This window comes from Callithrix jacchus, chromosome 19 (assembly GCF_049354715.1).
Source record: "Callithrix jacchus isolate 240 chromosome 19, calJac240_pri, whole genome shotgun sequence".
NCBI lineage: Eukaryota > Metazoa > Chordata > Mammalia > Primates > Cebidae > Callithrix > Callithrix jacchus.
This window is the reverse complement of record NC_133520.1, coordinates 39,675,001-39,689,237: the sequence shown is the minus strand read 5'-3', so window position 1 is coordinate 39,689,237 and position 14,237 is coordinate 39,675,001. Positions and strand designations below refer to the sequence as shown.

The 14,237-nt window shown below is 45.2% G+C and overlaps 1 protein-coding gene across 3 annotated transcripts in view; it reads right to left on the bottom strand.

Moving 5' to 3' along the window:
• Window positions 1-5,098: 5,098 nt before the first annotated feature.
• The window catches only part of TFB2M (transcription factor B2, mitochondrial), a 24,769-nt gene continuing 15,630 nt past the window's right edge, over window positions 5,099-14,237 (bottom strand). Inside the window, exons 5-7 of one of the 3 annotated variants that reach the window (XM_003735273.7) lie at window positions 13,172-13,261; window positions 9,610-9,770; window positions 5,099-5,722 (exon numbers count right to left, since the gene is read on the bottom strand). In XM_003735273.7, the coding sequence (XP_003735321.1) occupies window positions 5,542-5,722; window positions 9,610-9,770; window positions 13,172-13,261 (432 nt within the window). In that variant the 3' untranslated portion in view covers window positions 5,099-5,541. The remainder of the gene's footprint in view (window positions 5,723-9,609; window positions 9,771-13,171; window positions 13,262-14,237) is intronic. The other 2 variants (XM_017966680.3, XM_017966679.3) reach the window with 2 other exon arrangements.

Sequence of the window (14,237 nt, the reverse complement as noted above, 5' to 3'; positions counted from 1 at the left end):
TAGTTCAAGGCTTCGGGATAACGGCCTCAGGCAAGCTCAGGACTTCCTGTTGTTAGAAGACGTGCCACATTTACTACTAACTATTTTCTCACGGGCCTGAACCCACCTTTAAAGAGTTAAGCTCAAGAATAAGTTTTCTTTCTTTTTTTTTTTTTTTGAGACGTTGTTTCACTCTTGTTACCCAGGCTGGAGTGCAATGGCACGATCTCGGCTCACCGCAACCTCCGCCTCTTGGGTTCAGGCAATTCTCCTGCCTCAGCCTCCCGAGTATCTGGGATTACAGGCACACACCACCATGCCCAGCTAATTTTTTGTATCTTTAGTAGAGATGGGGTTTCACCATGTTGACCAGGATGGTCTCGATCTCTTGACCTCGTGATCCACCCGCCTCGGCCTCCCAATGTGCTGGGATTACAGGCGTGAGCCACTGCGCCCGGCTGGAGAATAACTTTTCAAATTGGACTGTAGACCCTTCCTACAGCAAAGCCTGGTATTTAAGGAGCCAGCTGTCTCTTAGCCAAAGGCTTCCCCTAGAAGACAGCGTCATGTGAGGGTATACACAGTTAAGTCATTTCCCAGGGATAATTTGATGGCATCTGGTGCCAGCAGGGCCTCAGCAGCCACTGCTGGGAGGCATACTGGCCATCCTTTAGCCATGAAATCAAGTTCCTTACTCAGGTATTTTGCTTAATTATTATCCTTATAGCAGGGATAATAGTGACTGACAACAGTAAATATGAAGGTTTTATTGTCACGGAGTCAGCTAGGACTTTCATCGGATTTAGTAACACGTCACGTGCCCTTTTGCTTCTGTGGTATCAGCCATGGCCCATGACCTATTTGTACAAGACTAATTGCTGGGTCTGTCCTGAGAGGTGTGCTCAGTTCAGTAACATGAGGGAACCTCTCAACGACCCAGAACTTACAGTCTTAGGAGTCCCTTTGTTAGCTTTATCTTTAAGACAAGACTTATCAGGCGTAATGGGATGTGGCATGGGAGCCCTTTCAACTGAGTAACTAACTTCCCAGGTAAACACTCCCGCCAGAGACAGGCTTCATGCCCTCAGTTAGGAAAAGCTGACTGGGTAGTAGCAACTGCCTCCCTCTGATTTAGAAGCAGGGGAAGGGGACCGTCCCTAGGAGATGTCAAATGTTGTAATACGACACTTTTCACTGCTGAAAGCTCAGAGGTTTGGAAAAGAAAGAACTGCAGGGATGATCTCAGAAAATTAGGAAACTTGCGTGTGTGGGCTTATAGAAGCTGGCCTCTCCTGTCAGTTGAAGTCCCAGTGAGAATGGCCGGCTCTAGGTAACCACCTTGACACATGGTACTAAGATGTAAAAAACAACACACGGGCCTTCCCAGACATGAGGCTTGCTAACAGTGGTGGCCTGCAGAGCTGTGGGCAAACAGGGAGTGTCTGGACCACCGACAGCCCCTTCCATAAGGATTATCTAAGACATTGGCCAGGACATGTTGCGTCCCTGATGTGTGGAAACTCCATTTGTCAGGTGGACCCTTCTCATTTAGCATGTAAAATTCCAAACGGCATTGTGAACAACTGTCCTGAGCATGAATATCCCTCTCCCGAAGATGCTCCTATCATATGTGAAAAGGGCCAGCTTCTGAGATATGAGAAAGATCTTCCTGTGTCTCTCTCACAAGTGACACCTTAGAACCATCCCTTCGAGGGACAGTACTACATTTCCTTGGTGGCTCCTGGATACACTTAATCCTCCCCAGGCATTGGAAGGGAACCTGCACTATAGCAGCCACGGTCCTAAACTATTATGTTAAATTTTCAGTGACATGGCAGCATCATCTGTGGACATCCCTGACCTAGGCTCCTTTCTAGAGAGTGCACTATCTTGGATACACAGAACAAAGAGATCGCTCATTTCCATGCCCACATATGGAGACTTAACTGAAAGAGAAGGCTGCGAAGGACCGTGGATGGGGGATTCTGTAGCTAGAGGCATGTTCTAGGTTGCTGGTATTCCTCCCCTTGAAAGATCAGTATTGAATATTTCCATTGTGATGCAACAAGGATGGAAGGCAACAACCGGAGCCATAGAGTCACAACAGCAATCCACAGACTCTTCAGCCTCAGGAGTAGCACAGAATAGACGGGCCTGAGATGTCCTTAGGGCCGAAGCAGGGAGTGCCTATGCACCTTTAAATGAAACAAGCTGCTTCTGGATCAGCACCTCTAGTCGAGCAGAAGAGAACCTACACATGCTTGAAGACTGATTAGAATCATCAGCATATTAGGAGAAAATGTGGATTCCAGTCTTCTTCATGGATTGGTTAGCCCCTTTACTAAGCTCCCTCTTGCTTGTGTGTTTTGTACTCATATTTGGAGCTTGTATACTCAATACTGTAACTTGAAGCATTTCCTCTGACCTAGAAGCGATGAACTCCAAACGGCACTGCGGATGGAATCACACATGGACGTGGCATTCTTCCGAGGACCTGCAGATAGACTCCAGGAGGAGCCCTAGCTCCTGCTCCCCACTTGATGCCCCTCTTCAAGTAGAAAGAATAGTGAGGGTAAAGGAGTCCTCAGCAATCTTCCCTTTTAAGAAAATGCAGCTCCAAATCATTTCTTTTCTAACCAAGCAGCCTGAAAAATTGAGCTGCAAACATGTGAACAAGTTGGGGCTTGCACAGTGATGCCGGCAGCTGTGCCCGTAGAAAAAAGCTACTGAGGCCAGGCATGGGGGCTCCTGCCTGTAATCCCAGCACTTTGGGAGGCCAGGGCGGGTGCATCATGAGGTCAGGAGTTCAAAACCAGCCTGGCCAAGGTGGTGAAACCCCATCTGTACTAAAAATACAAAAAAACTAGCCAGCCGTGGTGGTGGATGCCTGTAGTCTCAGCTACTCGGGAGGCTGAGGCAGAGAATCACTTGAACCTGGGAGATAAAGATTGCAGTGAGGTGAGATCGCACTGCTGCACTCCAGCCTGGGTGAGAGAGAGCCTTTGTAAAAAAAAAAAAGAAAAAAAAAAGCTACTGAGAGCCAGGCATGTTCAACAGGGAGACTTCGACTTCTCTTTTGTCACCACCCGTCTAGTAAAAAAGCAGGCAACATGGCACCAGCCAGGTAGAGAATCCATCTGCATAATAAAAGATTAGGGTGGGGCAGCCAGCTTCTCTGTGCCATATGCAAAGAGCACACCTAGTCTTAAGCAGTTCTTTGCATGCTATGCAAATGGAACACCTGGTTCGACCAATCGTTCGCGCCCTATGTAAACCAGACACCACCTCCTCAAGCTCATCTATAAAACCTCCTGCGCTTCACTGCTGATGGAAGAGCTGCTTGGGTCCCCCTCTTCAGGAAAGAGCTTTCCTCTTTCTTTCGCCTTTTTTTTTTTTTTTTTGAGGCGGGGTTTCCCTCTTGTTACCCAGGCTGTAGTGCAATGGCGCGATCTCGGCTCACCGCAACCTCCGCCTCCTGGGTTCAGGCAATTCTCCTGCCTCAGCCTCCCGAGTAGCTGGGATTACAGGCACGCGCCACCATGCCCAGCTAATTTTTTGTATTTTTAGTAGAGACGGGGTTTCACCATGTTGACCAGGATGGTCTCGATCTCTTGACCTCATGATCCACCTGCCTCGGCCTCCCAAAGTGCTGGGATTACAGGCTTGAGCCACCGCGCCCGGCCACTTTCGCCTATTAAACATCTGCTTTTAAGCTCACTCCTTGTGTGTCTGTGTCTTTGATGTTCTTGGCATGGGACAAGGAACTTGTGTGTTACCGCAGATGAATGGTGCCACTTCAGCAGTATGTTGCCCAGGCTCGTCTCCAACTCCTGTGCTCAAGCAATGTTCCCGCCTTGGCCTCCTAAAGTGTTAGGATTACAGGCATGAACCACTGTGCCTTGTCTGAAAAGTTTTCTTCAGAGGTAACAGGCTATGTCAGTGTTCCGCTTGAAAAGTCCACTAAACTCATCAGGTTTGGGGGATCCAAAGGAACTGTCCATTATCCTCAGCCATCAGCAACAAGAAAAGGCCCTTTGCTAAGTTATTTTTGTAAGCACTGGTAATCACCGGGAATCATTCCACACCTGGTGTCCTTACCGCCAGCATTCATGATTTAAAAACTTGGCTTTCTAGTACTTTTTCGTTGTTTCAACCACTTTCTTCCTGGTACTTTCTTTTTTTTTTTGAGATGGAGTTTTGCTGTTGTTACCCAGGCTGGAGTGCAATGGCGCGATCTCGGCTCACTGCAAACTCCGCCTCCTGGGTTCAAGCAATTCTGCCTCAGCCTCCCGAGTAGCTGGGATTACAGGCGCGCGCCACCATGCCCAGCTAATTTTTGTATTTTTAGTAGAGACAGGGTTTCACCATGTTGACCAGTATGGTCTCGATCTCTTGACCTCGTGATCCACCCACCTCAGCCGCCCAAAGTGCTGAGATTATAGGTGTGAGCCACCGTACCTAGCCTAAAAATTTTTTAGAAATAGGGGTTTTGGCCGGGCGCGGTGGCTCAAGCCTGTAATCCCAGCACTTTGAGAGGCCAAGGCGGGTGGATCACGAGGTCAAGAGGTCGAGACCATCCTGGTCAACATGGTGAAACCCCGTCTCTACTAAAGATACAAAAAATTAGCTGGGCATGGTGGCGCGTGCCTGCAATCCCAGCTACTCAGGAGGCTGAGGCAGGAGAATTGCCTGAACCCAGGAGGCGGAGGTTGCGGTGAGCTGAGATTGCGCCATTGCACTCCAGCCTGGGTAACAAGGGCGAAACTCCGTCTCAAAAAAAAAAAAAAAAAAAAAAAGAAATAGGGGTTTCACCATGTTGCCCCCAGGCTAGACTCATGGGTTCAGGTGTCTTCCCACCTCCATCCCTTGAGTAGCTGGGACTACAGGTGCACACCACCATACCTGGTGAGAAAATACTCTTAATTCCATTTAGGTTCATATAAAGATGTAACTTCAGAGAAGTTTTCTTGATAGAACAAAAGTGCAGGAGACTTTTCAGTAATACAGACTGAATTATTCACCAAAACTATAGTGACTATACATGACAGAACTAAAAGGAGTAAATTAGGGTCAGTTTAATGTTTCATTAGGCATTTAGAGACAAGAAGAAATAAAAAAATCTTATTTAAAATATTTTAATTTCTAAAAAAGTTTAAATCATATTAAAATTTAAACAATTCCATTGTACAGTACTTGACAATACATGTCAACAAACTGAAAGGTAAAAGAAATCCGTACGTCATAAGCCGACTAATGTAGATTCTTGCTCCTGAAGATGCAGAACTCAGCAGTACTGAAATATTAAAATAGGAATCTGAAACAAAATGAATTCAATTCCATCAAATCCAATTAACTGAAGTTTTCATTTTATTCAGTTGTGAAGAAAATAGCAGCTATTGTTTCATCCAATGTGCCAATGATATCAACTTCAGAAGAAATGATCTGTCTGCCGTGCAGAACAAGAACGGTTATCTTTTGCTGAAAGGACGGCAGTTTTTCAAATTTGGTTTTCATGTCATGGTTTCCAAATAAATAAACTGCTCCACCAAATGTCTCGACAGTCTAGTCGTTATACCTGCCTTCCAGCCTGTCATCATATAGCCATTTATAAGCATAATCTTTGGAAGACTGTATAGTTTCAAAGAGTTGTTTGAAGTCTTGAGGGTACAAGTTAGTTACTTTATCTTCTTTCTTTTTTCCTATTTGCCTCAATATATCTTTTGCATCAAGTGGAGTCAATGAACTGCAAAATAAAAACAAAGCAAATGTGCTTAATTCTTTTTCATGCATCTACCAGTTAATGGAGACAAAAATGGCTTCCAAGTCTAATTTAAAATGTCTAACTTAGGCATACAGAGTGCTATAATGGACATGGGAGAATCAGTAGGGAAGAGGATGGGAGGAGGGTGAGGGATAAAAAGCCACCTACTGGGTACAATGTACACCACTGGGTGATGGGTACACCAGAAGCCATACTTCATCACTACATAGTTCATGCATGTAACCAAAAACCACTTGTATTCCCAAGGCTATTGAAATAAGAAAACAAACAAACAAACAAAAAGCTAAACTTACTATATATAAACAATCTTATTTAGCTTAAGAGGTTGCAGTAACTTTATGTTCATTTCTAAAGTTTCATGGCTAACCTGTAATGAAAGTGTTAATAACAGGTTTAGGCTTTAACATATTGTAATCAATTTTTTTTGAGATGGAGTTTCGCTCTTGTTACCCAGGCTGGAGTGCAATGGCGCGATCTCAGCTCACCACAACCTCCGCCTCCTGGGTTCAGGCAATTCTCCTGCCTCAGCCTCCTGAGTAGCTGGGATTACAGGCACGCGCCACCATGCCCAGCTAATTTTTTGTATTTTTAGTAGAGACGGGGTTTCACCATGTTGACCAGGATGGTCTCGATCTCTTGACCTTGTGACCCACCCTCCTCGGCCTCCCAAAGTGCTGGGATTACAGGCATGAGCCACCGCGCCCGGCCTCTGTAATCAATTTTGACACAAAATTCTAGTTTAATCACTGCCCTTTAAAAAAATTATTCTGCCTACCTCTTTCATCCTTTTCCTTTCTGCAAAAAAATATTCTTAACTTCTTTCAGTTCATTTCAAAGCTCAGTCAGTACAAACAGCAGAAGTTGCTGTTAGGCACTTTACAAAGAGGGAATCACTTCACATTTTGATGTAACTGTCATTGGTAAATTCTAAACCAGCAAACTTCCTTATACCGTCACGCACTGCTTCATGATGGAGGTATGTTCTGAGAAGTGCACTGTTCGGTGATTCCACTGTTGCTTGAACACGTTACAGTGTACTTAAAACAAACCTAGGTGGTATAGCCTACTACGTACTGAGGATATACGGCACAGCTTCTGCTCCAAGGCTACAAACCCGTGCAACGTATTACTGTACTGAGTATCGTGGGCAACTGTAACACAATGGTAAGCAGTAGAAAAGGTGAAGTAGAATCCTAAGCAACCACTATTGCACATTCGGTCTGCCACTGACTGAAATGCCACTATGAGGTACCTAACTGTGTGTCAGCTCAGCAAGAAACCATCAAGAAGCCTCTGACGACAATAAGTAAACAACTGCAAAGAATTATTCTGGGTTGGGTGTGGTGGCTCACACCTGTTACCCAGCACTTGGGGAGGCTGGGTGTGGTGGCTGACACCTGCTACCCAGCACTTGGGGAGGCTGGGTGGGAGCATCATGGGCTGGGTGTGGTGGCTCACACCTGTTACCCAGCACTTGGGGAGGCTGGGTGGGAGCATTACGTGAGCCCAAGAGTTCAATGCTATCCTAAGCAACAAAGCGAGACCCCATCTCTACAAAAAATGTAGAAGGTTAGCTCCGCATAGCGGTGGGCACAGCAGTCCCAGCTACTCAGGGAAGAGGCTGAGGCAGGATCACTTGAGCCCAGGGCTTTGTGGCTGCGGTGAGCTATGACTGTGCCATTGCCCTCCAGACTGGGCAACAGAGTGAGACTCTGTCTCTTAAATTCCAGTATTTTTTGATACTGAATAGAATTTTGGTAGCATGTTTCTAGCCCACTGAGAGTACCAGGAGCATTCTTAACATTTTGCACCATGATTTATTACATTTATTCCTTATTTCCCTATTTTCTTGATATTTTCATTCAAACTAGCCACCACAAGGTGGCAAGATAAAAAATAATAGATTGCCTTTTACTAATCTATTACCACTTCTTTTTTTAAGAGTCTTGCTGTGTCACCCAGGCTCCTCGTCTCAAACTCTTGGTGACCCTCTCTGCCTCCCAACTATTATTATTATTTTTTTAGAGACAAGGTCAACTTGCTGTGTGTCCCACGTGGGAGTGCAGGTGAGTTCGTAGCTCACTACAGCCTCCAACTCCCAGCCTCCTCAAGTGTCCTCCCACCTTGGCCTCACAAAAAGTGCTGGGATTATAGGCATGAGCCACTGCACCCGGGCTATTGCCACTTTTAACATTTATTTTTACATAAATATTGTCCAGTCAACAGCTCATTCAAATTAGTTATATGATCAAATTAGTTAAAATAATAATGATAATAATAATTTTTTTTTTTTTTGAGACGGAGTTTCGCTGGTTACCCAGGCTGGAGTGCAATGGTGGGACCTCGGCTCACCACAACCTCCGCCTCCTGGGTTCAGGCAATTCTTCTGCCTCAGCCTCCTGAGTAGCTGGGATTACAGGCACGCGCTACCATGCCCAGCTAATTTTTTGTATTTTTAATAGAGACAGGGTTTCACCATGTTGACCAGGATGGCCTCGATCGCTTGACCTCGTGATCCACCTGCCTTGGCCTCCCACAGTGCTGGGATTACAGGCATGAGCCACTGCGCCCGGCTAAAATAATTATTTCAACATGTTACCCATCCTCTGGCAATACTTTGGGCTATAGGCTGCACAAGGCATGATGTGCAACTTACAGAGACGTATGCATCAGCCCTATATACAAATGACACGTACGGCCAGGCGCGGCGGCTCATGCCTGTAACCCCAGCACTGTGTGAGGCCAAGCGGGGTGGATTGCTTTAGGCCAGGAGCTCGAGACCAGCCTGGGCAACACGAGGAAACCTCATCTCTATAAAAATTGGCATACAATTTATAAATACAAAATATAAATGTAAAATTTTATATTTTTACAAATATAAAAATTAGCCAGGTATGGAGGTGCATGCTTGTTGGTCCCAGCTACTCAGGAGGCTGAGGTGGGGGGATCACTTGAGCCTGGGGAGGTCAAGGCTGCAGTGAGCTGAGACTGTGCCACTGCACTCCAGCCTGGACAACACAGCGAGACCCTTCCTCTAACAACAACAAATATCTAGACACAAACCAAGTAGTATTACTTACAATCTCCCGTTTTGACAAAGCTTTAGGTAAAAACATAAAATCTGATCCAGAGCAAGGGAACCAGGGTGGTATAATTATCTATCCCTACTTTGGTTAAGAAACAGAGCCACTCTGTGGGCCTGCCTCCAGTAACGCTGATCTCTCTCCACCCCAGCTCGTGATGAGCAGTGAGTGCCTTCTGTAAGATAAAGCTAGGCCTATATGCTGAAAAAGAAAAAACAACCTGTAGGCATCCCCGGGCATTTTTCAAAGAAGGAAAGTAAATGCAACTCACTGAGAGATGAGGGGGAAAATGTATTTTCCTCAAAATATACATCAGGGTGAAGAAATTATTTTGAAGAAATATATGAGGGAGGCCGAGTGCAGTTGCTCATGCCTGTAATCCCAGCACTCTGAGAGATTGAGGCGGGCAGATCCTGAGGTCAGAAGTTTGAGACCAGCCTGGCCAACAGAGTGAAACCCCGTCTCTACTAAAAATACAAAAAAATTAGCTGGGTGTGGTGGTGGGCCCTGTAATCCCAACTACTTGGGAGGTTGAGGCAGGAAAATCGCTTGAACCTGGGAGGCGGCTGCAGTGAGCTGAGATCGTGCCATTGCACTCCAGCCTGGGCAACGAGAGACTCTTGTCTCACAAAAATAACCAATATATGAGGGAAAACATGGTACCTCAATCTGTTAACCAAGATATAAAAAATAGGCCTCTGACATAAAAGAATAATCTGTGCCTCAAATTGCTACTCTTCACTTGCTTTTATTCTTCTTACTTACCGCAAGTGGTCTATGAGACGGCATTTGCGTTTCCCAAAACAGTGCTTTACCATGTGAATAAATACTTGATAGCTCATAGGTGTTAGGTTGTCTGTAAATAAATTTCTATAAGGAGTAATTTGAATAAAATACAGCTTTTCTTGTGATGGTTCTAATAATTCCTGGAGAGAAGGGAAAATGAATTGCATCAGTCACAAAATATTGCCAGAGTGAGACATTGTTTGCTTATTCCTTTAAGCTACCTGCTGAAAGACACAATTACCACAGGCCCTGAGTCTCTGAATTTTCTTATTGGGTACACCAAGAACACAAAGCCCTAATTGCTCTTTACCTGGGCCATTTCTCAGAGTTGTTTGCAATGAGTAGTAACCTTCAGGGAGGAGATACTATCTCTCTCCAGGACCAAGAGCAAGCAGGCTTGTGGCCTGGTGGTGGCTCTTGCCCATAATCTTAGCACTTTGGGAGGCTGAGGCAGATGGATCACTTGAGCTCAGGAGTTCGAGACCAGCCTGGCCAATATGGTAAAACCTCATCTCTACTAAAAATACAAGAATTAGTCCCGAGCATGGTGGCGGACACCTGTAGTCCCAGCCACCCGGGAGGCTGAGGCAGGAGAACCACTTGAACCTGGAAGGTGGAGGCTGCAGTGAGCCAAGATCACACTATTGCACTCACGCGCAGGTGACAGAGCAAGACTCCATGTCAAAAACAGAAAAGCAAAAACACCTTGCCTAAGTAACAGAATGATCACAGTCTAATTGGATTTCAGAAAAACAACATATTATAGTTAAATAATAATATACATCTCTCTCCTTAATTTTTTTAAAGAGGAGGAGGATCCAAATCCTAGTATCTCTTTTCCTTACTTAAAATTGACTTGCCCTTTATGTAATTATGCAAACAAGCATTTTAGCTATAATTTTTACCAGTCAACGTTTCCATTTCACAGTTAGAATCAGCCGTTTAAGAGGCATTAGATTAATGCTGAGGATTTTTTTGTCCTACTTCAGTGGAAAAGCTTATTAATCAAACTATTTGAATATGTTAGGACATATATGGAAATACACAAATAAAGACACTAGAGTCGGCCAAGTGCTGTGGCTCATGCCTGTAATCCCGGCACCCTGGAAGGCCAAAGCTGGAGGATCACTTGAGTCTGGGAGCTGGAGTTTGCAGTGAGTGTCACCACTGCACTCCAGCCTAGGTGACAGAGTAAGGTTCTGTCCCAAAACAACAACATAAAAAAGACCACTATTCTTTTGTATTTATCTTTTGTGATATAATTTTGTACATAAAGCAATTTTAAAAGATGATCTGGTTAGGCACAGTGGCTTATGCCTGTAACCCCAACACTTTGGGAGGCTGAGGTAGGAGGATCACTTGAGCTCAGGTGTTTGGAGACCAGCCTGGGCAACATGGTGAACCACTGTCTCTTTAAAAAGTACAAAAATCAGTTGGGTATACAGGCTGGGCATGGTGGCTCGTGCCTATAATCCTAGTACTTTGGGAGGCCGAGGAGGGTGGATCACGAAGGAGTTCGAGACCATCCTGGCCAACATGGTGAAACCCTCGTTTCTACCAAAAATCCAAAAAATTAGCTGGACGGGGTGGTGGGCACCTGTAGTCCCAGCTACTTAGGAGGCTGAGACAGGAGAATAGGTTGAACCTAGGAGGTCGAAGTTGCAGTGAGCTGAGATCATGCCCCTGTACTCCATCCTGGGCAACAAAGGGAGAGTCCATCTCAAAAAAAACCCAAAAAGATTAGCTGGGTGTGGTGGTGTATGCACCTACAGTCCCAGCTATTCTGGAGGCTGAGGCGTGAGAGTTGCTTAAGCCTGGAGGCAGAGGTTGAAGTGAGCTGGGATTGTGCCAGTGCACTCCAGCCTGGGTTGACAGAGTGACACCGTGTCTCAAAATAAAAAACCGACCCACCTGAAAAATTATTCTCTATTTAAAAAACTAGACATACCCATACTCATATATTCCAAAATAAGAGTGGATTAAAATAGATCTGGCACAGGCTTAAAAGACTGAACAATATTGAACATAAGATCTGAAAGGCTATTGTCAAAATCGTAATTTATTATTAACTACAGGGGCAATGAGAGGAATTAAAAATAGATCTGTTGCCAAAGTGTGAAATTTCAGCAGTTCCAGCAATGTCACTTTCAGTGGGGGAAGACAAACCCCCACCAGCAATGTATGACGGGCGCTGCCATTTCCTACACGCTTGGTCTAGCCTCAGCAGCTCTCCCCTCATCAGGGACAGTACAGGAAAACCCGCAAGACACTGGGAATTGAGCTGAGCAACTTATTCAACAGTTATAGAAAAACAGTGGCGCAAGTGTAGAGAAATGTTAGGTCTAGAAAGCCCTTCCCTTTGTGGAGTTTAGTAAATGGTGAAACCTAACACGGGACCTTTGAACACCAACACTAAGGGAACAAGAAGATGCAAATCTTAGTCCTCAAGCCAGAGTCCTCGGAATGCCTCTATGCAGAAACCAGCTGAAAGCTACAAGGACAGAAGGCTTGAGATGGAAAGTCAACAGAACCAGACAAGAGCAGTGGGCAAGCAGGAATGTTAGAGAAACCAAGAACCACAGCACTGAGAGTACAACACACAGTGCAGGCGGAAAGCAGAATCAGTGACGTGAGACTAAGTGTGAAAAGATTCTGGGAAGAGAGAAAAATGATGAGAGCATGATGGACATTAAAGACAAGGGTCACAGAGCCAACCTAAGAACCTCGAATGTTTGAGTAAAAAAAAAAAAAAAAATTGGAACAGAAGCTGAAATCAAATGAGATAACATTCCTGAGCCTTAAAAAAAAAAATAAAAAATACAGCTAGGTTAACAGACGGAAGACCTCAGCATATTCTCAGGCAAAAGCAGTGAAGAGAATACATGAAGATCCACACTGCAAAAATTTAAAAATTAGAGCCAGGCCAGGCATGGTGGCTCACGTCTGTAATCCCAGTACTTTAGGAGGCCAAGGCAGGCGAATCACTTGAGGTCAGGAGTTCAAGACCAGCCTGGCCAACGTGGTGAAACCTCCACCTCTAATAAAAATACAAAAATTAGCTGGGCGTGGTGGCACACGCTTGCAGTCCCAGCTACTTGGGAGGGCTGAGGCAGGGGAATCACTTGAACCTGGGATGCAGAGGTTGCAGTGAGCCAAGATTGCATTGCTGCACTCTAGTCTGGGTGACCGAGTGAGACTCCACCTCAAAAAAATAATAAATAATAAAAATAAAATTAGAGCCTGGTGCAGTGGGTCATGACTGTAATCCCAGTGATCTGGGAGGCTAAGGTAGGAGGATCACTTGAGGCCAGGAGTTCATGACCAGGCTGGGCAATACTTTCAAAATTTTAAAACTTAGCCAGGCATGGTGGCACATGACTATAGTTTCAGCTGCTGCAGAGGCTAATGTGAGAGGGTCACTTGAGTCCAGTTGTTCCAGGCTGCAGCAAGCTATGATTGTGCCACTGCCTCCAGCCTGGGCAACAGAGTGAGACTCTGTCTCTAAACAAAACTCTTTTTTAAACAGAAGGATTTTACTCACCTTGTGCAGAACCTTAATGTCACAAGCTACTTGCCAGAGAACACTTAATACCTGATACAAGTCTGGATTTCCGGGATCTGCCATTAGTTTCTAGTAAAAGGAAAATAAAAGTCATACACGCCTATAATCAATCAAAATCAAATGCTGAATCTTAACAGCACTATCGTAGTAGCATCTAGACATTTAGGTAAAGAAAACTAGAATTAGAAGCAAAAAGCCGGGTGCAGTGAGCTTCACACCTAGTCCCAGCTACTCAAAAGGCTGAGGCAAGGGGATTGCTTGAGCCCAGGAGTTTGGGGGATTCAGTGTGAGATGATGGTGCCTGTGCATAACCACAGAACTTTGGCACAGGCACCAAACAGCAGGCCATGGTGGGTCACGCTTGTTCTTCCAGCACTTTGGGAGGCTAAGGTGGGAGGACTGCTTGAGCCTAGAAGTTCAAAACCAGTCTGGGCAACACAGTGAGACCCCATCTCTTAAACAACACCACCACCACCACCACACAATTGTTAGGGCTGACCTTAAAGGACGAGAGGTTACCTCAGCGAATGAGAATGCACTACAGAGAGAAGCAGCCAAGTGTGAAAAGGTCCACGGCAAAAGAAGCATGGGCCACTGGAATATAATCCCAGCAGCAGGGAATCTAACCAAGTATTTCCGATTTTTCTTCGTTTCATTCCTTTGTTTAATATTACACGCACAGCCTCACAGTTCTGAGGCCCCTGCTGTCTTCCCATGGCTAGTAAATACGTATTCACTAAATGGGTCTGGGTGAGTGAATCATTTTCTCATTTTTTGCCCCGCTACTCTAACCCATAGCCACACAAATCATCTTATTTGAGTCTTAATAGTACTATCTTAACAGCATCTAGAAAGTTAGGCAGAGAAAACTAGAATTAGATGCAAAAAGCTGGATGCAGTGGTGTGCGCCTGTAGTCCCAGCTCCTCGAAAGGCTTAGGCAAGGGGACTGCCTGTGCCTAGGAGTTTGGGGGTTCGGTGTGAGATGATGGTGCCTGTGAAAAGCCGTAGCACTCCAGCACAGGCGACACAGCAAGACAAGTAAGC